The sequence below is a fragment of the Protopterus annectens genome, chromosome 7.part0 (assembly GCF_019279795.1).
Source record: "Protopterus annectens isolate FY-2018-M chromosome 7.part0, PAN1.0, whole genome shotgun sequence".
Taxonomy (NCBI): domain Eukaryota; kingdom Metazoa; phylum Chordata; order Ceratodontiformes; family Protopteridae; genus Protopterus; species Protopterus annectens.
This window is the reverse complement of record NC_056739.1, coordinates 175,255,044-175,281,589: the sequence shown is the minus strand read 5'-3', so window position 1 is coordinate 175,281,589 and position 26,546 is coordinate 175,255,044. Positions and strand designations below refer to the sequence as shown.

General features: G+C 38.8%; 1 protein-coding gene across 2 annotated transcripts in view; it reads left to right on the top strand.

Moving 5' to 3' along the window:
• The window catches only part of DENND2D (DENN domain containing 2D), a 773,347-nt gene that overhangs the window by 706,745 nt on the left and 40,056 nt on the right, over positions 1-26,546 (top strand). For both annotated transcript variants that reach the window (XM_044076655.1, XM_044076656.1), the window contains exons 9-10: positions 4,094-4,135; positions 23,951-24,035. In XM_044076655.1, coding sequence (XP_043932590.1) covers positions 4,094-4,135; positions 23,951-24,035 — 127 coding nt within the window. The remainder of the gene's footprint in view (positions 1-4,093; positions 4,136-23,950; positions 24,036-26,546) is intronic.

The following is a 26,546-nucleotide window of genomic DNA, read 5'->3' as shown; positions in this document are numbered from 1 at the left end:
GTGTGTGTGTGTGTGTGTGTGTGTGTGTGGTGTCCAAGACAGCCTGGTGTAGTGGTAATGTGTTTTTGTAAAGTAAGGTGTCAGGTTACAGTTGAGGCAGGGTTAGGATTAGCAAGTGTTAGTAAGGTGACCCCTACCACCCCTTACTAATGTGTTCTAACTCAACTCTGAGCTCACCCCTGCTTCTAACCTTAAATTGGCACCTTATCAATGCCCTGGACCAGCTCATTCTGACTCCCACTAGAGGAAGCAATATCCTCGACCTGGTTATCACCAACATGGGAGACCATTGCTCCACACCTATAGTCAATTCCTCCCTGGTTAAATCTGGCCACAAACTGATCATTATGGAAATCTCCATCTCACCTACACCCCCACCCCACCCCCGCTAAGGTGACCACTCTGAAAAACTTCTCTAAAGCCAACTTTGGGCTCCTAAAACAGAGATAGCTAACTTCTCACCACCCATGCCAATGGAAAATAGTTGCATGACTGTCAAATCATAAACCAATGCACTGTACGAGTATATACACAAATTCATGAACCTTTCCCTACCAAATAGAACTAAGACTTTCTCCTCCAAAAAAAGGAAGCCAATCAGGTGGTCCCCCAGCCATAAGTAAACTCTACAACAGAAGGAAAAAACTGTTGCAGAAAAAAATGAAGTCACAAGACTGGAAAACCTCTCTTATCAGTCTCAACAAAAAGCTGAGATCCCCTATCAAATCCTTTAAAGGCAGCTATGAAGGCAGAGCTGCGGCTGACACTAGAATCAACCACAAAGCCTTCTATAGCTACATCAAAAACCTTAAAGGCAATTCCCAGATTTGCTCTACGTTATTGCACAATGCCACCTCCTGTACTAAGCCAACAGATATAGCCAACTTACTGGCCGACAGATTCAGTGCCAACCTTACCCCTCTCTCCCCCACAAGGCCCTATCACAATACCAGAAGAAAGCCTGGTACCCCCCATTTCTGTGGCACAGGTAAAGGCTGCATTGTCCAAAGCCAAGAATACAGCATCCATGGGACCTGATAATATCCCTGGCTGCATCCTACATGAGCTACAAAACTAACTAGCACCACATCTGTGTGCCCTGCTCAATCACAGCCTTACCTCAGGCTATGTCCCCAATGAATGGTGCACTGCTACAGTCATCCCACTCCATAAAGGGGGAGCAACTACAGACCCTGGGAACTAATGCCCCATTAGCCTGACGAGTCTGGTATGCAAAGCTATGGAGCGCATCATCATGAATCTACTTAACAAAGATATAGGCAATAGGTTAATAGGTTCATAGGTTCATAGGTTGGTACTAGGCTATCAGCCCTAGGGCCTATACAAACCTAGCCATAACAATTCCCTGGCTATTTCTTCCCACACTGTTTACTTCCCTGGACCCCTGTCTAGCAGGGCGACTGATGTGATCCCTGGGGTGAATTTCCTTTCTCCCATCCAATCAACAAGGTTCCTTTTGAAGAGGGCCAAAGAGGCACTCTGCTTGACATGTATGGGCAATCTATTCCAGAGTCTGAGGAGTCTCTTGGTCAGGAACCTATTCCTCCAGCATGTTTTGCTTATTGTGATGACAAGGTTTAGATCCCTGGAGCATGTGGCTCTGAGGAATTGGGATTTCTATAAGTGTAGCATGTCCAACAGCTCTGGGTTTGACATGGCCTTGTATGATAAGCAGAGATCGCCTCTGAGTAGACGATATGCAACAGAGTATAGCTGGAGTTTTTTAAGGCGGTCAGCGTAGGGCATCTGCTTTAAGCATGTGATTCTTTTAGTGAGGTATTTCTGCGGCCTTTCCAGTTGTTGCAGATGTCTTGAGAGGTACATACCAAACGGGGCATTGTATTCTATAATGGGTCTAATGAGGGACGAGTACAGTGGGACAATGACCTCCTTTTTTCTGGATGAAAAGCCCTTAGTGATGAGGTGTGCCACATAGAAGGATTTCCTGACTGTTGTGGCAATGTGGTTACCGAAGGTGAGACCACTGTCCACCTGTATCCCTTAGTCTCTTATCACACTTTTGGTGTTTAGTGTACTGCCACCTATATGGTAATTCACAGGTACATGTTTTTTCCCAAAGGGGATAACTATACATTTCTTGGCATTGAGCTTGAGCCCGTGGCTCTGGCACCAAGCATCTGTTTCTGTAAGGCCCTTTTGTAGAGTATCCACATCATTTGGGGATTCAATAATGGCTCCCAGTTTGCAGTCATCTGCGAACTTTGTTAGCCAGAGCCCCTTAGTGTTGGCCTGTACTTCAGAGAAGTCCTCCAATCTCCAAACTCTTGACCCCATACAGTTTGGCTTTTGCAAGGGGAGATCCTGCCTGCTGAACATGGTTGACTTCTTTGAGGCAGTCACCAAAGCTGTGAATGAGGGTAAGGCAGTGCATACAGGCTACCTCAACCTGGCCAAGGCCTTTGATACCATTCCCCACTCAGGTATCATTGATAATCTCATCAGACAAGGCATCAATCCTTACATCACTAAGTGGGTTGCAAATCTGCTCACAGACAGGACCCACAGAGTGACAGTTGTGGATTGCAAGTCAGACTATCAACCAGTCATGAGTGGAGTCCCACAAGGCTTGATCCTGGGCCCTCTCCTGTTTGGCATCTACTTATCAGACATCCAGGCCAACAAAGAAGGACTCTGACTGACCAAGCTTGCTGATGACTGCAAGCTAGGAATCATTATCAACTCCCCAGGTGATGCAGACATCCTACAAAAGGGCCTCTCTGAGACCAATGACAGGTGTCGGAACCATGGCCTGAAGCTTAATGCCAAAAAATGCATTATCATTACCTTTGGAAGAAACTAAGTTCCCATGAATTACCACGTTGATGGGAGCCCACTGAACACTGAAGGGGCCATAAGAGATCTGGTACCCAGGTCAACAACCACCTCACCTTTGACCACCACATTGCCACTGTGGTCACCAAGTCCTTCTACGTGGTACATCTTATAACCAAAAGTTTTGCATCCATGAAGAAAGAGGTCATCATCCCTCTCTACTCATCCCTTATTAGACCAGTCATTGAATATAATGCCCCATTTGGCATGTACCTGACCAGACACCTACAGCAGCTGGAGATGCCACAAAAGTACCTCACAGAAAGGATCCTAGGCCTTAAACACATGTCCTACATGGACAGACTGAAGAAATTTCATCTGTTCTCAATCTGTTATCACCTACTTAGAGATGATCTCTGCTTGACTTACAAAGCCATGTCCGACCCATCTCCCAAAGACTACCCATACTCTGGAATAAGCTTCCCATTTATGTCAAGCAGAGCACCTTGCTGGACCTCTTCAAGAGAAATCTTGATGAGTGGATGGGTAACAGAAAGTTCACTCCAGGAATCATTCCAGTTGCCCTACTGGATAGGGGCACTGTGAACTAACATTGGGTGGCACGGTGCCTGGGCAATTTTTTTTGGGCTAGGCTTGTAATGGCTCCAGGGCCATTAGCCCAGTACACACCTATGAACCTTACAAAAACTCTTTCTGTAACACTACCATTATTCAGACAAATATGTGTTAAATATAATGTTTCTGCTCTTTTGTGGGGGTTCAAAATCTAAATATTGAACTATTTGTATTTAAGACATTTACATGTTTTTATATATATATTTCTTTACCAGGTAGTACACTGACTACAATTTGCAGGTACTGCCCTGGATTTAATATCATGGATACACATACACACACACACACTCACACACACACACACACACACACACACACACACACACACACACACACACACACACACACACACACACACATTTTGCAGTATTATATGAAGTGTATGTATTTTGGAGCTAGAAATATATTTATGCATGTAAATGTTACCAGCATATTCACTGCATTCTCTCTACATGCTCATACTAGTTGGAAATGTTATTTTGATTACTCAAGAATTTATTAATTTTGCTGTCTGTTGTAACTATATTACATCTGTAGATGGACCTGGAAAAGTAAACTCTGAGCATCTAATGAAAAACATTGCTTGTTGTGTCAGCTCATTCTCTAAATTATGCTACTGCTGACATTGTACTTTTCGTTTTAGGTTTTAATCATTGACCTGTGCAAGGGAAAGTTTACAGCTGACGTAAGTATATTTTCCTTCCTGTTCAGGTGGAGAGCATATCTTAAAGCAGTAAACCTAAAATTAACTCTCTGACTTGGAATTTAATCATCCATGTTTAATACTGATTTATCTTCTCATCTAGCTGTCCCCTAAAACTCCCCTAGTACAAGGTGCAAAACTATTATTGTATGTACTCATTTTTGTTTGGATTTTTGTTTTTTTCTGGGATATCTTTTCGGGACTGAGGTTCATTTTCTGTGGAGGCCTGTGAAGAAAAGCATCAGAAGAAACTGTGAACACAGTATAGTGGTGTTACATCAAAGGACAGAAAACATGTTGGAATAAAAGCAACAAAACGTATAATAACATTTAACTTTGTTTACACTGAGATAATTCAAATGTCAGTGTGAGATTTAAGGAGAAGTTTAGTTTTGCAAAGTGAGTTAACTGATATCACATACATTTAGAAGGAAAAACTGCAACTAGTACATGTGTAGCAGTTGTAACGGAGAAGAAAATACAGATGCAAATGTACTGCCCCCCTGACCTCAGGAATTTCAGACTTCATTTCTGTTGTACATCTTCCCACAAGCTGTTACCAGTAGCCACTGTTCACGCTGCAGTGTTGGTAACCACCCTTCCATTTTCCAATATTGTAGGTATCTGGTGTACCCCTATAACTTTACTTCTCTTTCTATTGCAGGTATCTGGTGTACCCCTATAACTTTACTACTCTTTCTAATGTAGGTATCTGGTGTACCCCTATAACTTTACTTCTCTTTCTATTGTAGGTATCTGGTGTACCCCTATAACTTTACTTCTCTTTCTATTGTAGTTATCTGGTGTACCCCTATAACTTTACTTCTCTTTCTATTGTAGGTATCTGGTGTACCCCTATAACTTTACTTCTCTTTCTGTTGTAGGTATCTGGTTTACCCCTATAACTTTACTTCTTTTTCTAATGTAGGTATCTGGTGTATCCCTATAACTTTACTTCTCTATCTATTGTAGGTATCTGGTGTACCCCTATAACTTTACTTCTCTTTCTATTGTAGGTATCTGGTGTACCCTATAACTTTACTTATCTTTCTATTGTAGGTATCTGGTGTACCCCTATAACTTTACTTCTCTTTCCATTGTAGGTATCTGGTGTACTATAACTTTACTTCTCTTTCTATTGTAGGTATCTGGTGTACCCTATAACTTTACTTCTCTTTCTATTGTAGGTATCTGGTGTACCCCTATAACTTTATTTTTCTTTCTATTGTAGGTATCTGGTGTACCCCTATGACTTTACTTCTCTTTCTATTGTAGGTATCTGGTGTACCCCTATAACTTTACTTCTCTTTCTATTGTAGGTATCTGGTGTACCCCTATAACTTTACTTCTTTTTCTATTGTAGGTATCTGGTGTATCCCTATAACTTTACTTCTCTATCTATTGTATATATCTGGTGTACCCCCTATAACTTTACTTCTCTTTCTATTGTAGGTATCTGGTGTACCCCATAACTTTACTTATCTTTCTATTGTAGGTATCTGGTGTACCCCTATAACTTTACTTCTCTTTCTATTGTAGGTATCTGGTGTACCCCTATAACTTTACTTCTCTTTCTATTGTACGTATCTGGTGTACCCCTATAACTTTACTACTCTTTCTGTTGTAGGTATCTGGTGTGCCCCTATAACTTTACTTCTCTTTCTATGTAGGTATGTGGTGTACCCCTATAACTTTACTTCTCTTTCTATTGTAGGTATCTGGTGTACCCTATAACTTTACTTCTGTTTCTATTGTAGGTATCTGGTGTACCCCTATAACTTTATTTTTCTTTCTATTGTAGGTATCTGGTCTACCCCTATGACTTTACTTCTCTTTCTGTTGTAGGTATCTGGTGTACCCCTATCACTTTACTTCTCTTTATATTGTAGGTATCTAGTGTACCCCTATAACTTTACTTCTCTTTCTATTGTAGGTATCTGGTGTACCCCTATGACTTTACTTCTCTTTCTATTGTAGGTATCTGGTGTACCCCTATAACTTTACTTCTCTTTCTATTGCAGGTATCTGGTGTACCCCTATAACTTTACTTCTCTTTCTATTGTAGGTATCTCGTGTACCCCTATAACTTTACTTCTCTTTCTATTGTAGGTATCTGGTGTACCCCTATAACTTTACTTCTCTTTCTATTGTGGGTATCTAGTGTACCCCTATAACTTTACTTCTCTTTCTATTGTAGGTATCTGGTGTACCCCTATGACTTTACTTCTCTTTCTATTGTAGGTATCTGGTGTACCCCTATAACTTTACTTCTCTTTCTATTGCAGGTATCTGGTGTACCCCTATAACTTTACTTCTCTTTCTATTGTAGGTATCTAGTGTACCCCTATAACTTTACTTCTCTTTCTATTGTAGGTATCTGGTGTACCCCTATAACTTTACTTCTCTTTCTATTGTAGGTATCTAGTGTACCCCTATAACTTTACTTCTCTTTCTATTGTAGGTGTCTGGTGTACCCCTATAACTTTACTTCTCTTTCTATTGTAGGTATCTGGTGTACCCCTATAATTTTACTTCCGTTTCCGTTGTAGGTATCTGGTGTACCCCTATAACTTTACTTCTCTTTCTATTGTAGGTATCTGGTGTACCCTATAACTTTACTTCTCTTTCTATTGTAGGTATCTGATGTACCCCTATGACTTTACTTCTCTTTCTATTGTAGGTATCTGGTGTACCCCTATAACTTTACTTCTCTTTCTATTGTAAGCATGTAGTGTACTCCTATAACTTTACTTCTCTTTCTATTGTAGGTATCTGGTGTACCCCTATGACTTTACTTCTCTTTCTATTGTAGGTATCTGGTGTACCCCTATAACTTTACTTCTCTTTATATTGCAGGTATCTGGTGTGCCCCTATAACTTTACTTCTCTTTCTTTTGTAGGTATCTAGTGTACCCATATAACTTTACTTCTCTTTCTATTGTAGGTATCTGGTGTACCCCTATAACTTTACTTCTCTTTCTATTTTAGGTATCTGGTGTACCCCTATAACTTTACTTCTTTTTCTATTGTAGGTATCTGGTGTATCCCTATAACTTTACTTCTCTATCTATTGTAGGTATCTGGTGTACCCCTATAACTTTACTTCTCTTTCTATTGTAGGTATCTGGTGTACCCTATAACTTTACTTATCTTTCTATTGTAGGTATCTGGTGTACCCCTATAACTTTACTTCTCTTTCTATTGTAGGTATCTGGTGTACCCCTATAACTTTACTTCTCTTTCTATTGTAGGTATCTGGTGTACCCCTATAACTTTACTTCTCTTTCTGTTGTAGGTATCTGGTGTGCCCCTATAACTTTACTTCTCTTTCTATTGTAGGTCTCTGGTGTACCCCTATAACTTTACTTCTCTTTCTATTGTAGGTATCTGGTGTACCCCTATAACTTTATTTTTCTTTCTATTGTAGGTATCTGGTGTACCCCTATGACTTTACTTCTCTTTCCATTGTAGGTATCTGGTGTACCCCTATAACTTTACTTCTCTTTCTATTGTAGGTATCTAGTGTACCCCTATAACTTTACTTCTCTTTCTATTGTAGGTATCTGGTGTACCCCTATGACTTTACTTCTCTTTCTATTGTAGGTATCTGGTGTACCCCTATAGCTTTACTTCTCTTTCTATTGCAGGTATCTGGTGTACCCCTATAACTTTACTTCTCTTTCTATTGTAGGTATCTAGTGTACCCCTATAACTTTACTTCTCTTTCTATTGTAGGTATCTGGTGTACCCCTATAACTTTACTTCTCTTTCTATTGTAGGTATCTAGTGTACCCCTATAACTTTACTTCTCTTTCTATTGTAGGTGTCTGGTGTACCCCTATAACTTTACTTCTCTTTCTATTGTAGGTATCTGGTGTACCCCTATAACTTTACTTCTCTTTCTTTCGTAGGTATCTGGAGTACCCCCATAACTTTACTTCTCTTTCTATTGCAGGTATCTGGTGTACCCTATAACTTTACTTCTCTTTCTATTGTAGGTATCTGGTGTACCCCTATAACTTTATTTTTCTTTCTGTTGTAGGTATCTGGTGTACCCCTATAACTTTACTTCTCTTTCTATTGTAGGTATCTAGTGTACCCCTATAACTTTACTTCTCTTTCTATTGTAGGTATCTGGTGTACCCCTATGACTTTACTTCTCTTTCTATTGTAGGTATCTGGTGTACCCCTATAACTTTACTTCTCTTTCTATTGCAGGTATCTGGTGTACCCCTATAACTTTACTTCTCTTTCTATTGTAGGTATCTAGTGTACCCCTATAACTTTACTTCTCTTTCTATTGTAGGTATCTGGTGTACCCCTATAACTTTACTTCTCTTTCTATTGTAGGTATCTAGTGTACCCCTATAACTTTACTTCTCTTTCTATTGTAGGTGTCTGGTGTACCCCTATAACTTTACTTCTCTTTCTATTGTAGGTATCTGGTGTACCCCTATAACTTTACTTCCGTTTCTGTTGTAGGTATCTGGTGTACCCCTATAACTTTACTTCTCTTTCTATTGTAGGTATCTGGTGTACCCTATAACTTTACTTCTCTTTCTATTGTAGGTATCTGATGTACCCCTATGACTTTACTTCTCTTTCTATTGTAGGTATCTGGTGTACCCCTATAACTTTACTTCTCTTTCTATTGTAGGCATGTAGTGTACTCCTATAACTTTACTTCTCTTTCTATTGTAGGTATCTGGTGTACCCCTATGACTTTACTTCTCTTTCTATTGTAGGTATCTAGTGTACCCCTATAACTTTACTTCTCTTTATATTGCAGGTATCTGGTGTACCCCTATAACTTTACTTCTCTTTCTATTGTAGGTATCTGGTGTACCCCTATAACTTTACTTCTCTTTCTATTTTAGGTATCTGGTGTACCCTTATAACTTTACTTCTTTTTCTATTGTAGGTATCTGGTGTATCCCTATAACTTTACTTCTCTATCTATTGTAGGTATCTGGTGTACCCCTATAACTTTACTTCTCTTTCTATTGTAGGTATCTGGTGTACCCTATAACTTTACTTATCTTTCTATTGTAGGTATCTGGTGTACCCCTATAACTTTACTTCTCTTTCTGATGTAGGTATCTGGTGTACCCCTATAACTTTACTTCTCTTTCTATTGTAGGTATCTGGTGTACCCCTATAACTTTACTTCTCTTTCTGTTGTAGGTATCTGGTGTGCCCCTATAACTTTACTTCTCTTTCTATTGTAGGTCTCTGGTGTACCCCTATAACTTTACTTCTCTTTCTATTGTAGGTATCTGGTGTACCCTATAACATTACTTCTCTTTCTATTGTAGGTATCTGGTGTACCCCTATAACTTTATTTTTCTTTCTATTGTAGGTATCTGGTGTACCCCTATGACTTTACTTCTCTTTCCATTGTAGGTATCTGGTGTACCCCTATAACTTTACTTCTCTTTCTATTGTAGGTATCTAGTGTACCCCTATAACTTTACTTCTCTTTCTATTGTAGGTATCTGGTGTACCCCTATGACTTTACTTCTCTTTCTGTTGTAGGTATCTGGTGTGCCCCTATAACTTTACTTCTCTTTCTATTGTAGGTCTCTGGTGTACCCCTATAACTTTACTTCTCTTTCTATTGTAGGTATCTGGTGTACCCTATAACTTTACTTCTCTTTCTATTGTAGGTATCTGGTGTACCCCTATAACTTTATTTTTCTTTCTATTGTAGGTATCTGGTGTACCCCTATGACTTTACTTCTCTTTCCATTGTAGGTATCTGGTGTACCCCTATAACTTTACTTCTCTTTCTATTGTAGGTATCTAGTGTACCCCTATAACTTTACTTCTCTTTCTATTGTAGGTATCTGGTGTACCCCTATGACTTTACTTCTCTTTCTATTGTAGGTATCTGGTGTACCCCTATAGCTTTACTTCTCTTTCTATTGCAGGTATCTGGTGTACCCCTATAACTTTACTTCTCTTTCTATTGTAGGTATCTAGTGTACCCCTATAACTTTACTTCTCTTTCTATTGTAGATATCTGGTGTACCCCTATAACTTTACTTCTCTTTCTATTGTAGGTATCTAGTGTACCCCTATAACTTTACTTCTCTTTCTATTGTAGGTGTCTGGTGTACCCCTATAACTTTACTTCTCTTTCTATTGTAGGTATCTGGTGTACCCCTATAACTTTACTTCTCTTTCTGTCGTAGGTATCTGGAGTACCCCCATAACTTTACTTCTCTTTCTATTGCAGGTATCCGGTGTACCCTATAACTTTACTTCTCTTTCTATTGTAGGGGTCTGGTGTACCCCTATAACTTTATTTTTCTTTCTGTTGTAGGTATCTGGTGTACCCCTATGACTTTACTTCTCTTTCTATTGTAGGTATCTGGTGTACCCCTATGACTTTACTTCTCTTTCTATTGTAGGTATCTGGTGTACCCCTATAACTTTACTTCTCTTTCTATTGCAGGTATCTGGTGTACCCCTATAGCTTTACTTCTCTTTCTATTGTAGGTATCTAGTGTACCCCTATAACTTTACTTCTCTTTCTATTGTAGGTAACTCGTGTACCCCTATAACTTTACTTCGCTTTCTATTGTAGGTATCTAGTGTACCCCTATAACTTTACTTCTCTTTCTGTTGTAGGTATCTGGTGTACCCCTATAACTTTACTTCTCTTTCTATTGTAGATATCTGGTGTACCCCTATAACTTTACTTCTCTTTCTATTGTAGGTATCTGGTGTACCCCTATAACTTTACTTTTCTTTATATTGTAGGTATCTGGTGTACCCCTATCACTTTACTTCTCTTTCTATTGTAGTTATCTAGTGTACCCCTATAACTTTACTTCTCTTTCTATTGTAGGTATCTAGTGTACCCCTATAACTTTACTTCTCTTTCTATTGTAGGTATCTGGTGTACCCCTATAACTTTACTTTTCTTTATATTGTAGGTATCTGGTGTACCCCTATCACTTTACTTCTCTTTCTATTGTAGGTATCTGGTGTACCCCTATAACTTTACTTCTCTTTCTATTGTAGTTATCTAGTGTACCCCTATAACTTTACTTCTCTTTCTATTGTAGGTATCTGGTGTACCCCTATAACTTTTCTTCTCTTTCTATTGTAGGTATCTGGTGTACGCCTATAACTTTACTTCTCTTTCTATTGTAGGTATCTGGTGTACCCCTATAACTTTACTTCTCTTTCTATTGTAGGTATCTAGTGTACCCCTATAACTTTACTTCTCTTTATATTGTAGGTATCTAGTGTACCCCTATAACTTTACTTCTCTTTCTATTGTAGGTATCTGGTGTACCCCTATAACTTTACTTCTCTTTCTATTGTAGGTATCTAGTGTACCCCTATAACTTTACTTCTCTTTCTATTGTAGGTATCTGGTGTACCCCTATAACTTTACTTCTCTTTCTATTGTAGGTATCTGGTGTACCCCTATAACTTTACTTCTCTTTCTATTGTAGGTATCTGGTGTACCCCTATAACTTTACTTCTCTTTCTATTGTAGGTGTCTAGTGTACCCCTATAACTTTACTTCTCTTTCTATTGTAGGTATCTGGTGTACCCTATAACTTTACTTCTCTTTCTTAACTCCCGCATTATTCAAATTGACATCTGCTTCTGTGTCTGAAGTTACAGTTATTACCAGCCATTGTTTTTTTCTAATTATGTTCTCTGTTTTTCTTCTTTCATCATTGTGTACATTTTGTAATTTTATGTAATACATTTCTCATTTGAATATTTATTTTCTTTTAATTTATTGAATCTTTGTTGACTGGGTTAGCTATATTGGCCAGTGTGCTGTTGTCAGGCGAGACCCAATGTGTTATTCATACTATCTAGGGGAAATTTGGCCAAGGCACCAGGAAACTTATGCTGCAGTTTTTTTTTTTTGTTTTGTTTTTTACTAAATGTATTGGGATATTTTTATATCCATATACAATACCATCAACTCAGGCAGGTAGGACCTCATTTTAACATCTTATGTGAGAGACACATATGGTGTGGAACTATTTTAAGGACTATGTTTTTACTGTCTTCTGTTGCTTATATAATGTTCCATTTGTAGATTATACCTCATTGTCTTTAGCTAATTCTTATAATACGTGGCATCTTGAAAGATCCTACTTTGGTTTTAGATTTTCTTGCACATGTCTCAGCTCACACCAAAGCTAGATGCCACAGGTAGAAGATTCAGGATCTTTGCTTGGAAGTGTTGCATATGTATTTTTATACCCCAACTAGACTCCAAAGAATTTTTCCTCAGGTAGATAGCAAACGTTGGCGGTCCAGCAGGGAAAAAGAGGTAAGTGGGAACATGTTTTCTAGGATTGTAATGAGATGGCAAACTTTAAAGATTCCTAGCAGACTGCTCCATCAGAGCCACTGTGTAAGCAAACTGGTGTATCTAGGGAAATGATCTTTCTGAGCTATGGTACAAAGTCAGAATTGCCTAGACATAGTAAGGCCTTGCTGAGTCTAATTATGGTGGCTGCCAAAAAAAGCAATTACTAGAAAATGGAAATCAGAGTCTAAGCCAACTTTACTAGAAGTAGTGAATATAGTAACATAGATAAAACAAGTGGAATTGGGATCTTTAGAAAAGAGTATGGGCAAATTACATAGGAAAAAATGGGAATTGTGGGAACAATACATACAGGGAAGGAACAAGGTTTAAAAGAAGGCATGAGTTAAATGAGCCATGTAATGTTTGACTGACAATGACCGGACAGATTATAAGTGATGTATAATGTTTGCAAATACAATTATAAGTACAAGTAAAATTATGTCACTATGGTTTGTTTTCATTTATATAAATGTATAATTGCCAATGTCATATGTGATAATTTAATAAAAATGTTTATTGTTAGCTAGATGTCACAGGTTTACTCTTTAACTTTTTATACTTCTGCTTTGTCAGCTACTGTTTAAACTTAACGAGTCACCTTTGCCTTGGTTTAACTCCTTTAATACTTGCTTACCCTTATACAAAAGATCTCAGATGTGTGTTTCTGTATACTATTTGTTAATGTAGTTATGGTGAAATACATATACTAATCGTTACTTCAGTTATTGTAATACTTCAATACTTCTATTCTTATGTATTGGAGCTTTTCTTGCCAGGTATCTGCCAAAAAGGGCACTGCCTAGTCAGGCTATGTCAGTAAACAAATGTAAATATATATAAAATATATATCTTTTTCTGTCTGTGTGAGTAATAGAGGTGAGTAAAGTGCCTTCTTCTTCCTTTCCCTTGGATGCCGCCTCATATGTTTGTGTGACAGGCTATACAAATAGCAAAAGTGTAGTTTTTAAAATGTTAAAACCTTGTTGCAGGGTAATTGTATTAGTAGCAGAAATAATTTTTAGTTATTAGTTATAACAAAGCCAGTATAGCATTATACTTATACTCTACTGTACTTTCATGTAGCAGTTCATTCAGAATTCCAGAACCATGTATGACTGTAGTCATAGTACATGCACCAGAATTCCAGAACCATGTATGTCTGTAGTCAGGGTACACTCATCAGTATTCCAGAACCATGTATGACTGTAGTCACGATACATTCTCCAAAATTCTAAAACCATATATGACTTTAGTTGTAGTACACTTACCAGAATTACAGAACCATGTATGACTGTAGTCATGGTATACTCACCAAAATGCCAGAACCATGTATGACTGTAGTCACAGTATACTCTCTAGAATTACAGAACAATGTATGACTGTAGTCGGGGTGCACTCATCAGTATTCCAGAACCATGTATGATTGTAGTTATGGTACACTCACCTGAATTCCAGAACCATGTATGACTGTAGTTATGGTACACTCACCAAAATTCCAGAACTATATATGACTGTAGTCATTATACAGTCACCATTATTTTACAGATTATTAATTCAAACAAAAGTGTAAAACTGGAGGGTGTCTAGATGCCCTGTTAACTTAATTTGGAAACTTAAGTGCCACTGGTTATGTTTATAAATAGTAGCCAACAGATTTTATTAGACTACCAAAAGTACATTAACATCAGCCCTGAACAAAATATGTACAGAAATGTACTTTTAATGAACCCTTTAAACACATGGTTTCATTGCCTGTGATGACTTAGTTTTATGTCCAAGGTTCAATGGATAGTCCATCATGCCTGTACTTGTCTGCAGTTGTTATGGAGTTTAAAGATGCAGTTTTTGAAACCTCATTAACAACTGGCATGCAGTGTTCTTCCTGCCATGTAATATGTGCTTATATGTTAGGTTTGCGGGAACAAATTTATTTGCAGGATGTAAACACTTGCCACTAGTAGTTAAGTGATTGGCAATGGCATTTTAGACAGAGATCAGAACAGTTATGAAATATTATTTATTTTGAGAATCCAAAAGCTGTGGACAATGTAATAATACTGAGAATATGCAGTCACATGCCTCTTTCGTACTACACATTCTAGAAGCTTTTCAAAAGAGCTTTACTGACCTCATGACCTTTAAAAATATTTCTGCACTATTCTGCCATAGACAGCTAGGTTGTGTCTCTACATGTTTTCAGACAGTGTTTTCTTTTTTATGATATAAAAACGTCATTATCTGTACCGAAGCATAACATGGCCTTAGTCAAATTTTTTTTCTAATTTATAAATTAACTGCTGTTTTCTTAGTTACCATTTAAAGGTCCATAGTGTTTTTATAGAAGTAAATATTTGAAAAATAATATGTACTGGGTTTTATTTTTGAGTAACCATGGATCTGTGCCTTTTTTCTTTCGCTTTAGCTGTGTCATGTAGAGGGTCGCTCAGCATCTTGTCTTGGCCACTTTGTAATTTATTATCTGTACAGTACTGATTTGAAATAGTAGCCCTTGTTTGTAATACTTGGCTTAATCAGGTGCTGTGTGCATCAGTAAAAAGAGGGTCAAGTACTGGCAAGTGGGTAAGTGAGAAATGTTTCTGCTGCAAAAACGTCAACAGCAAGAACATGAGTTATGAAAACAAAAAAGACAGAAAAATAAAAACTTAAAACTCAAATACTTGAAAAATATCATTCTACAAATAGCAGCACAGTAAAACAAAGTTAATTCACTGGAACAAGTCCCCAGCACCCGTCCAGTGTTAAGGGCTTTACCACCACAGCCTGCACAAAAATATTCTTATTCTGAAGCAGCACCACATATAAAAGCAAACTGCTGAAACAGTGCAACAGTGATATCTTTAGCATTAATCTGAATTCACATTGTGGTGAAAATTAAATTATCACTGTGTAGGAACTGACCATTCATGTCGATCTTGTCACCTTGTATGAAGTTTATTCTGCCGTTGTGCTTTTTCATAGTTTTAACTTATTTGGGATTTGAGTTTTGTGCTTTTCTGTTTTGTGTTTATTATCATTTATTATGTAGTCGTTTGCTGTTCAGGATTTTGTAATAAATCTATGATAATCAGTAATACTCTATAAATCCTAGTGCACAACGTTTCTTGCATAAACAGAGATCATTGGACACAATGGTGGTTGAGGAGGTTGCTACAGATTTAAATACCCTAAAAACTCCTCTGTATGACTCTGATTGCAAAAGAGCTGCCAGCAGTTGGGACCCTAACTGGTATCCCATCCTGTAATATGTGCTCTTACTGCATGAGGTCCTAACATTCCCTAACACTGCAGTATTGTGCAGCCCTGACAACATATCCTTGGCTTTCCATTTGTATAGTGCATGCACAAATTCTTCTTATTGTGATGTCACATAGAAGCCTGCTCAGTTGGATTTCCTACTCCAAAATAATCAGTTTTGTATGGAAATGACCACTTGGTCACTTAGCACAGTAACTGCACAAACCCTTCTCTGTTGTCTTTCTGGTGTGAGTAGCTTTCCTTTGGCAAGATGGTCATGCAGGGTGTTCTGTCCTGATACAAATGTTCTGCTTGCCCCCCTTGCTAGAGCTTATTATGCTCTGCTGTGTTGGATTTGTCTGAAATGTAAACCCACTGCAGTAGAACTACTTAGGGAAGATATTACTGTTGAATGATCATACACAAGTATGACCACTACATGGAAGCATCTGTAATGTCTGTCTGTGTCCTTTATATAAAGGATTTTGCTGTTTTAAGTCTGCCTTGCCTCACAGTTTGCCTTCAGCATTACTAATTGGCATTAATCCTCATCCTGGCCAGTTCTTCTTGGACAAACTATGAGCTTGCTGTACTGACATAATGCCTCTTGCTTCCGGTTTCCACTCTGAGGCATTTGTATGTCATTCTTCAGCATACTTGAGTTGGTTTTTATTTGACCTAGATGTGTTGAACCCTTGTATTACTGTGTGGGGTCTTCAACCTCCCAGTGCAGTTTATTTGGTCTTGATTATGGGCCAGAGCAAGTAATATTATGACAGCCCACCTATTTAACAGCACAGAGAAGCATTGAGTCACCCTATTGTCTTCTAACTACTTTCACAATTTCCACTAACTCTATTAGCTTTATTTAATGCCTTGTGAAAGCTACACTCAAACCATTGTATTGGCTGCAACCCTTTCCTGATGAAGACTGTTTTCATGAAGCTACCAAGTTTGAGAAGTTGTCAGTGTGTAACAGAAAGCACCGCTTCACAAAAAGAGTGGTACACCACTGGAAAGTGTTGCTAGAGTAGATGGTGCAAAGCAAAATCCAAGGGTAAATCCAAAGAGCAGTGAGGTAAACAGGAAATTAGAGCAGCAGCCCATCTGAATTAACTGCAACACTGAGATCATCTGTCCTGTTATGTCGCTTTTTCTTTTATTTGTTCATAAATGCCAGACTGAGCAACACACACGTACCATTCTTCGTCACTCAGGAATTCTGGACAAAGCCAAAAATATTGAGGTAGGGGACCCGAAATATTATTGTGATTCACTTAAAAAGTTATTAGAACAACCTGCTTTGCATCAACATGCATTTGCAGAACAATAATTGGTATGAAACTCACATCTGACAGTACTGACTGTAATCCTCAGTGATTTACCAGAAAATCTAAATTTTTATGAGATGAGAAACTGGACAAAATTATGAATTAAAAACATACGTGTTCTGAAAAAATTCTGTACAGTTGATAGACTTGCTCAGACAAACTGCACCAGCAGTCCTTACAACTCTGCATGAAGGTCATTTTAACAGGCTAAATGCCAGAGAGTCATTGCATGTAATGGATCATTTTGCTACCAGTTATATAGAAAGGGCCTATTAGGATACGCATGCCTCTCTCTCTCTCCAGCCCATAAACAGTACTTCTCTTGTAGGTGATCCTGCAGTGTGTTCTGTACTGCAGCAAGCCGTGTGCTAGTCCCCCTTACTAGAGCTTATGTTCTGTTACTTTGGATTTGTCTGAGAGTAAAGTCACTGCGGTAGACTTCCTCAGAATAAAATAACTATTCTTACTTATCTGTGAGCATTTATCTAAACAGAGCAGCATTTGGGGGTCTCTTCTAAACAAGCACACATTTTCCCCTAGGAGGTATCTACCTCATCAGATCTGTCAGTGCCAGAGATTTATCCTCTGAAAAAAAAAACAGGTCGGACATGCTACTTGATTGAACAAGTTTTTGTCTGAATTAAAGAATTTGAGTTGTCGTTTATTTATTTATTCATTTTTATATATATTTAATATGTGCTTTGATTGGAATGGAAGACATATTGCTAAAGGTACTTAATAAATGCATTTTGGATTGATTTGGCTTTATCTGCTTAACAAAAAAAATGTGGAACCTCAGCAGAATGCCTTAGTACCATGTTCTTGGCATTGGTTCATGAGATTAGAATGGCTGTGCAGTTTTTGTATTATGTGTGTGTGTGTGTGTGTGTGTGTGTGTGTGTGTGTGTGTGTGTGTGTGTGTGTGTGTGTGTGTGTGTGTGTGTGTGTGTGTGTGTGTGCGCGTGTGTGTGCGTGCGTGCATGTGCGTGCGTGTGTGTGCGTGTGTGTGTCTGTGTGTGTCTGTGTGTGTGTGTGTGTGTGTGTGTGTGTGTGTGTGTGTGTGTGTGTGTGTGTGTGTGTGTGTGTGTGTGTGTGTACATGCACATGCCACACCATGGGCATGTGAACATACAAAGAGTGCTTCCTTTATGCCAGGGTCATGACACGTCTGTTAACTGCTAGGACTGAGTTATTTTCAGTGAAGAAGGGCAGAGAAGAGGATGGTTCAAAAGGTGAAATAAGGACAGGTCAAGACGGAGATTCAGAAAATGCAGGGCTAAGGAAAAAATCATAATGAAGACTTCCAGCTAGATCACGGGTTTGATGTGGTTACTCAGCAATTCCCTTTGTTGATATATTGTCTCTGATATAAAAAGCTGCACCACAAGTTGAGACGTGCTACAAGTTTGTTTGTTTTTTCTGTAGCCATTCTAAATGTGCTCATGCTCATCTTTGTTTTAGTGTCTGTAGCTGTTTCTTTGACATCAGGTGAAAATATTCCTCCTTTGCAAGCATACACACTGAGTTTTGTATATCCTACATACCTATTACTGCTTTGTGTTCAAGCATTTTTCCAAAAGGCAAAGAGAAGATGCATTTGTGGGATAACTTCAGCTCCAGTCTGCTAGATCACCTTGTTTATTATCACAGTTTAGAATACAATATACATTTGCACAGTGTCATTCCCAGAATGTGTCAAACTTACTGAATGATCTGTCAGTGACAGAGCAGATGGAGAGGAGAAATGGTGCCTTATCTGGTCTATTTCCCATCTAAACCAAAAGGTAAAAAGGCTAAACAGACAAACATTTAGTAAAAACTGCCAGAAAGACCCAACCAAGCTAGAGACTTCACTGCATGATACCTTTAACATCCTATAGTGGACGCCCATGGGATATATGCAAATGATCCCTTAAGGACATACCAATGTTTCAGCTACATGGCTTCTATATGTCCATGACTTTTTACTTTTTAAGTCTTTATGAGTACATTCAAGCCAATAAAGTTAAATATGCCTGGGTTGCTTTTCTGATTTGAATGTAGCCCAAGTACAGATAAACTGACAGCATCATCGGGTGTTTTCAGTCCTTCTACACAACCAACGTATATTGTGTGACCACACGGTTAGTCTTAACTGGTTTGAGCCTGTCTGTAGTGGAGTTTAGTTGATGTTTCCACAGGAACATAGTACTGTCTCCTAACAGATTGGTTAACATGCGTCTTTCATTGTTTCTGTGACACATACATATGATATAAGCATTTTGTGGATTGTCACAGTTATAAAGGTAATACCATGCTATTTGGGTCCTACACACTATGCGACAGATACATGTCTTTGATTAATGAATATCTGCAGGAGATCCAGACATTGATATTATGGAAGTTACTCAGATTCATCCTTGACAAACCAGAGATATCTATGATAAATTTAGTTTCATATACACTTGTGGGTTCCTGCTTGGATCAAGCAGCCTTAATTTCTTGTCAAGGAGTGCCTCCCTGATCACACTGGGTTGTGCTTAGAAGAGTATATGGAGATCGTAGGTGATGACTGTTGCTTACTGGTTGGCTATCACGGACAGTAATTTTATCACTGGAAGAAGCTTGTTAAGAGTTATGCCTTTATTACAGTTAAAAGACCAGAATGCTGTGGTATATGGTAGCAAGCTGCTGAGGCAAGTTCAATGTAATGCCGCACATCACCTGCAGGTGGCACTAGCAGCAAAATTTGAGTTACTGAGGTGCACTAGTTTCTGGGGTGTTAGCAGCGCTTACTTGGAGTCACACATGCCTTTTCAGTAAGTGGTCATGAGATCTTCCATCTCAATGAAGTTAATCTCATAATCAAAATTCTGGCATTAGAATGGGCTTTGGATGAAGGGCTGAACTGCTGAGGAATGGTATCATTCAAATAAGCCCATGAACCCATCTGCTGACAACGATGCTGGTATTTTATGTGAGAGTTTATAAAACCAAGGTACTTTTTACAGAGCAAGGCTTGACTTGATGTCTTTGCAAACATCCCCTTTCCCATAAAATGTATTATTGCATTAGCTAGACTTTGGTTGAGTAAGCTTTAGGTGTGTTAAATTGAACCAGCATATTTCAAGTCACATTTCTCCAATTTTCCCTAAACCACAAAACATAACTCCACTAAAAACAAACAAAAAGTGTTTTTTTGCAAGAAACAAGTCCACCCCCCCCCCCACCACCACCAATCAAAGCTCCACAACACTCTTAATTATACATATGAGCTCCACAGTCCCACGAAAAATCCCACGGCAGCTCCCAGGAATCCCGCACAATAAAATTATGTGCATTTTGATGAACCATAATAGAAAATATGAAGAAAAAGCCACTCAGTATAAGCATGCATATCCAAGTATAGGATAACTGGTGTGCATATGGGCAGGTGTAAGCCTGGTATATGAATCACATAAAAAGTGCTGTATAAACATGGAATGTTCTTTTCCTGTGTAGATGAAGAAATACCATTTAAGTTGTCACTGACTTACAAAGACCTACATAAAGTATAGCCAGTGTGTGTGTGTGTGTGTGTGTGTGTGTGTGTGTGTGCATGTATATATATATATATATATATATATATATATATATATATATATATATATATATATATACACATGCACACACACACACACACACACACACACACACACAAATATATATATAGTGTCTTTTCCTGCTAGTTCCATTTCCAGTTTACCACCCATTTGCTGTGGCTCCTGTGCCTTTCATGTGTGAGGGCCGTACAGTCAGTGGAAAGCCTTAAAATGTTTTTAATTAATACAGCTTAAGGTGTTTAAAACAGAAAACAGTAAGAATTTATTTTGGAAACACTTATTTGGTAATATTTGATTGATTGCCTAAACAAATCATTTTTACAAGTTTTAGCAGTGTCACTCTGTGGTTTTAAATAAACAAGTACAGGTTTTAAAGGGAGGTCCCTTTCTACCTTTGCTGGTGCTGTGTAAATAAGTTAGTACATGTTTCTGTCCAATCTTCCATGGAGAGGCACAGAAATGTTGCCTTTAATTTGTTCATTCTTGCCTTCTTGTTGGGAAGTTAGAAGTTGAACACTGAAGTTTGCTTGCTTTGATACTTTGTTGCTTTTAGCCTGATTCTACCAGTTTTGCACTTTATGTTGCTTTTCTAATAGTTTAGAGCTAGCTCCTGCAGCATGCAATTTCCATGAACATAAAATATTACAGTTCACTCATTATTTGTTCATCTAGCCTTCTATTCTGTATCATCCTGTCTATACAATATACATAAAGACCAAAATTCAAAGATTCAAAGTAAACTTTATTGTCATTTAGGACTACACATGTGTAAACTGAATGAGTATCCGCTCACCGTGAGAGTAAAGGAGAAGCATAGGATACAAAAAGGAAAAAATAAGACATATTAAGTAAAGGAAGTAGAGACTAATGATTATGACCCAAGAACATAGGGAAAAAGCTACCCCCCCCCCCCCATGTAGTCATATAAATACTGTAGAGTAACAGCATGACAGGTAAGATGAGCTATCGCACATGAACTGAAATTGTTGTCGCGTTCAATTCTCAGCTAGCGCGTCTTCTGTGTGGAGGCATGCATGAATGGGCGTGCCTTCATTGAAGGCTGTGCATCAGGGCTGGTAACTCGGCACGTAAAAATCCACTACCAAACAGTAGCGGACCGGAGTTCCGCTGTGGCGACCCCTAACCGGGATAAGCCGAAAGACACAACAACAACATAAAGCAAGTAACAGGCAATTGCACTTGAATGTAAATATATAACTGAGTAAATAAATATTGCACATTCAGAACAAAACACTGCTATTAAGTTAATTTGTGATGGAGTCACTAGGACTGGTGGAAGTCATGAAATTCTACATGAGAGGTGTCTATAGTGAAACCATGACAGCATTCCCAGAGAGAAGCACTTACTTAAAGGCAAGATACAACTGTACAAGCTACATGCTACGGCCTTGAAAATGCTCCACAAGTGCCCCCTCTCCTTACTTCCTCATCTGTGTCCATTTCTATGTGGACAGACCCCCAATCTGTGAGTAAACAGATTGTTTTTCATTGTTCTATGCATTCCTCACTGCCTAATGCATTGTAGTGCTGGCAGCCTTGCAGATAATTAATATGCAGAGCCACATTCTGCTCATCATTTTACATCACTGAGCTTGGCACAGCATCTTGTGCATAGCATTGACTGCTGTTTGTAGCCAGTTGCCCATGGCAACCAGCTGTGAAGCACTGCTGTATCCTGTTGAGCAGCTTGATAATGTCCTGAGACATTTCTGTTCAAAAAAAAGAAGAAAGAAATATTCACACTGAGCTAACAGCTGCTGAAATCTGCATTCTACGATTTTATGAAGAATCTTCCTTCATTCCCTGTTTCCCTTGTGCACCATGTATTGGCACAAAGGAAAAGTCTTTGCGTAGCCCTCAATGCCATTTTATATTTTAACTGAGCCCAGAATCCATCAAACCCTACTAAGTTTGCAGAGTACCATTTGCCCATTACAGGAAGGGCAATACAACTTCCTGCTACTTTGCTTCTCAGGTTAATCATATACCTATTTTACCTTCAATGCTTTCTAAAAGGACCACCTTACTTGGTCGTACAATTGTCTAAAAATGACAATGTGTTAACCCATTTTAATGGGCTTTAAAGACAAATTTATTTATTTGTTTATTTATTTATTTATTTATTTTGACTTCACGAAGGTAGGCATATAGCCCCTCCCGCTCCTATTAAAAAAAAAGTCCCTTGGGAAGAAAACTTCACACATTTGTGATTGGATTAGAGCATACTTTTTTTTTTCTTAGTAAACTATTGCAGGTAGAAATATTGGTGTGTCAGGTAGAAATATTTATCTGTCTGAAGTGAAAATAGATGAAGTTATGTAAAAACAAGCTGCGGCTCCCCCAATCTTTTTGCACCTTTTAAAGTTCGCAGTATGAATTTATTTTGGTGCACTGCGCAGACATAAAAGGAAACAGAACTGACTACACTGCTGAATAGACAGGATTAGTGGCCCAGCCATTAGGAGGAGGTGTCTGAAGAAGGATGGACATCAGGGACTGAGACCAGCTCTGCCATCGTAGAGAGAGAATGTTGGTAGCATCAGCTGCAATATTTTCTGCTTTGTACTCTTTAAGACGTTCGGCTTTTCCCGGTTAGAGGTTGCCACAGTGGAACTCCAGTCCGCTCATGATTGGCAGTAGATTTCTACAGGTTGCCAGCCTGATGCTCGCACCTACCTACATGTCTTTAATGTCACTCGACTGCAGGGAGGACATGCAGACTCCACACAGAAGGTGCTCCAGCCAAGAATTGAACGGGAGAACCTCTTGCTGTGAGGCAACAATGCTAACTGCTGCAGCTCTCTCACACATAAATGCTGCAAGCATCTCTAGGTTTTGTGTTGCAGACCTACCATACTGCATTGCCCTCTAGTGGTCTATGTTTGTTTTTGCAACATGTTTATATTAAGTCACAACAGTCTGAGTTCTTTAAGCACCCTTATTAAAACATGCACAAGCTTTGGCACTATCCAGGAGGAAACATTAGGTCATGCATCAAAAATCAGTAATGTACTAGTCATTGTAGGTTTAACCTGCCACGTGGGTGTTCGCAGCAGGTAAGTTCTATAGTGTTTACTTACTGGCATTTCATATATTGGTACATGCATAATTTAAATTCTCTTCTGTTCCCTAATACCTGGCTGTGAGCCTGATTTCAAAACAGCGAAAAAAGGTTAACCTTATGGTTTGTTTAATTTTGGGAAAGAGTTGTAATGTAGAAATCACTGTAATTAATTATGTCTTTTCCTTTTTGCAGATGAGTGATGAAGGCTCAATCATCCCACCCAAACTACAAGACGAAATGTTAGAAATGTTGAAGAACTGGAATAAGAAGTCAGAGTGTAAGTGGTTGTAATTTAACTGTGCCACTGAGCCAATTATTTGATGCAGTAAATTAAAATTTTATTACGTTTAAGTAGAATCACACAGGAGTGTGGTGATGCTGCAACTTCCTTGGATGTTAGAAATAGTATATGGCTTGTCCCTTGCTTCACATTACAGTCCCTTAATCTCAGTAAAGTATATATGTGAGTTTATCTACATTTCTTAATTCAACAACAGTCCTGCTTTAACTCGACTCTGTTTATAAACTACCGTCTTGCCCTTTTTAACACTGACCTTCCTTCACTATGTGACACGCACTGCAGCTGTTACAAGCAGCATCTTGCAGACTTGCAGTTGTTTCATCAGTTGTTCGAAAGTTATGCATTGGCAGATATAACTAAAATAAACCAAAGAAACACCACAAATTTCTTGCTGGAAGAAGGAGACCACGGACCTCTTTATATATGCAAGGCTACCCAATCACAACACTTCTTTAATACAACAGTCGTTACCTATAAAGAGGAAGTTTTTAATGTTTAGTTATCTGATGAAGTTCCGCTGAATCAATTAAAGGAACAAAAGTGCTTATCTGGTGAATTGAGGTCTGTGGTCTCCTTCTTCCAGCAAGACATTTGCATTGGCAGATATCTTCATTTCAGATAGATGGTCTTCACCAACAGTACTCGGTCATGTGGCCACCAAAATGTTTTAGGCAATCTTCCAAATGCAGAGCAAGTACATAGAAGACATAGTAAATATATCTGAATAGGTTTGTCTTGTCCTCAGGAACTAAAATTAAAAATAATATTAAAGTGGCATAATCATTTTAATAAGGTACTCTGTGTTTTTAAATGTCTGAACAGTTTGCCCAATCAGAAACATTTATTTCATCCTGCTCCTCCAGGTCAGCTGACTTGCATTACAATTGACCCCATCCTTCACCATACAGGTGGCAAATCCACACTATGGCTCCACACAGAGTTTACTTTAAGTCAGAACCCAGCTAGGCTACATGGGCCACCCACCCACTTGTCACTTGCTGATGAATACCATCCCCAAGCCTGACTCTGAGTGGTACAGATGATTGTAAAATTATCCTTAAACATGTATTGAAAGGGTGAAGGAAGTTAATCAGTACTGTGTGTATACATTTTGTGTACTTAGAGAGGTTGTATGATACAACAGTTTGAGGTCACACGATCATTACTGTTTGCTGTACACTTTTTGTATACAAGTAGCAAGAGCTGAATCAGCATTCCTGATGTTGTCATATACATGCAAGTTGGGGTGAAGGACTTCATTAAGGGGTGCTGTTGACTCCATGCTGTTTCATGGAAAAGATATTAAGGTACAAGGCAAGGTCTACTGAATGCAAAGTCATGGGATATGGGGGTGGCATCTTCGCTGTTTGAAGATGATGATATCCTATTAATGTCACACGACTGTGATCTCCACTCCAGCATGTAGTAAACTGATTCGATGCTGGGTATGAAAGAGATGATGTAAAAAACAGCACCTCCAAATCAGGGGGAAGGGTTCAGTTTGCACCTCCAAATCAAAAGGAAAGGTTCTGCTTTGAAACAGAGCTGATTGCATTCAGCAGGTCAGGGACAGCCACCACATGTAATGGAATTTAAGTAACCTGGGGAGTGAGGGGTGTCCATGAGTGTGGGCAAAGAATATTAGGATGAGGAGCACAGTGACAGCAGGACTGCAGTGGTAAAACAACGAGTGAATCATAGGATGAATCTCTTAAGTAACCAGTCAGTTTAGGTTCCTGTCCCCACCTGTAGTCACAGGCTTTGGGTAGTCACCAAGCGGATGAAACTGGAGATGTAGATGGCACACTGAGGGTCTCATGCAGGGTACTTGGTCTTACTTTCAGTGGCAGATTGAGGAAGCTGGTATTTCAGGCAGATCTCTGAGTACAACCACTGCTGCTTTGCATTGAGGCTAGTCAACTGATGTGGTTCAATTAACCCGTAAGGATGTCCTCTAACTACATTCCAGTGCAGATTAACAAGATATAGTCCACAAGAATGAGGCCTCTAGCCAGAAAAGCCATAACTAGATAAATAGGACAGGCAAAGGGGGCAGCTGCCCCAGGCACAGTCTGTTAGGGGAAATGATATGCATTTGTCAATGGGGCAGGACTGTAACACTGGGTTTCATTTATGAAACCACAGTGATACTAAGGGACTAAGGGCTTCAAAGATGAAAAGTGCACCATTCATGCCTGCAGTGAAGTTAAGTGAATGCTAGATAACTGAAGCATGGTGCTACAAAAGCACAGAAGACTTTTTTTTTTTCTTTTTGTAGGAGGGCTTTCAACTCTCTCTCTTTCTTTCTTGCTCTTGGTCCTCAACTTTGGGTTGAAGGAGTGCCACTCTGGGAAACAGCCCAGGGCACCAGATGAATTAGCTGTGGTACTGAAGGACAGCTCTAGGGTTGGAAAGATTATTGCTCTCAACTTGGCTATGAATGTGAGGGGATCACACCAAACGAGGTAGTGACTCTTGTTGAAGATA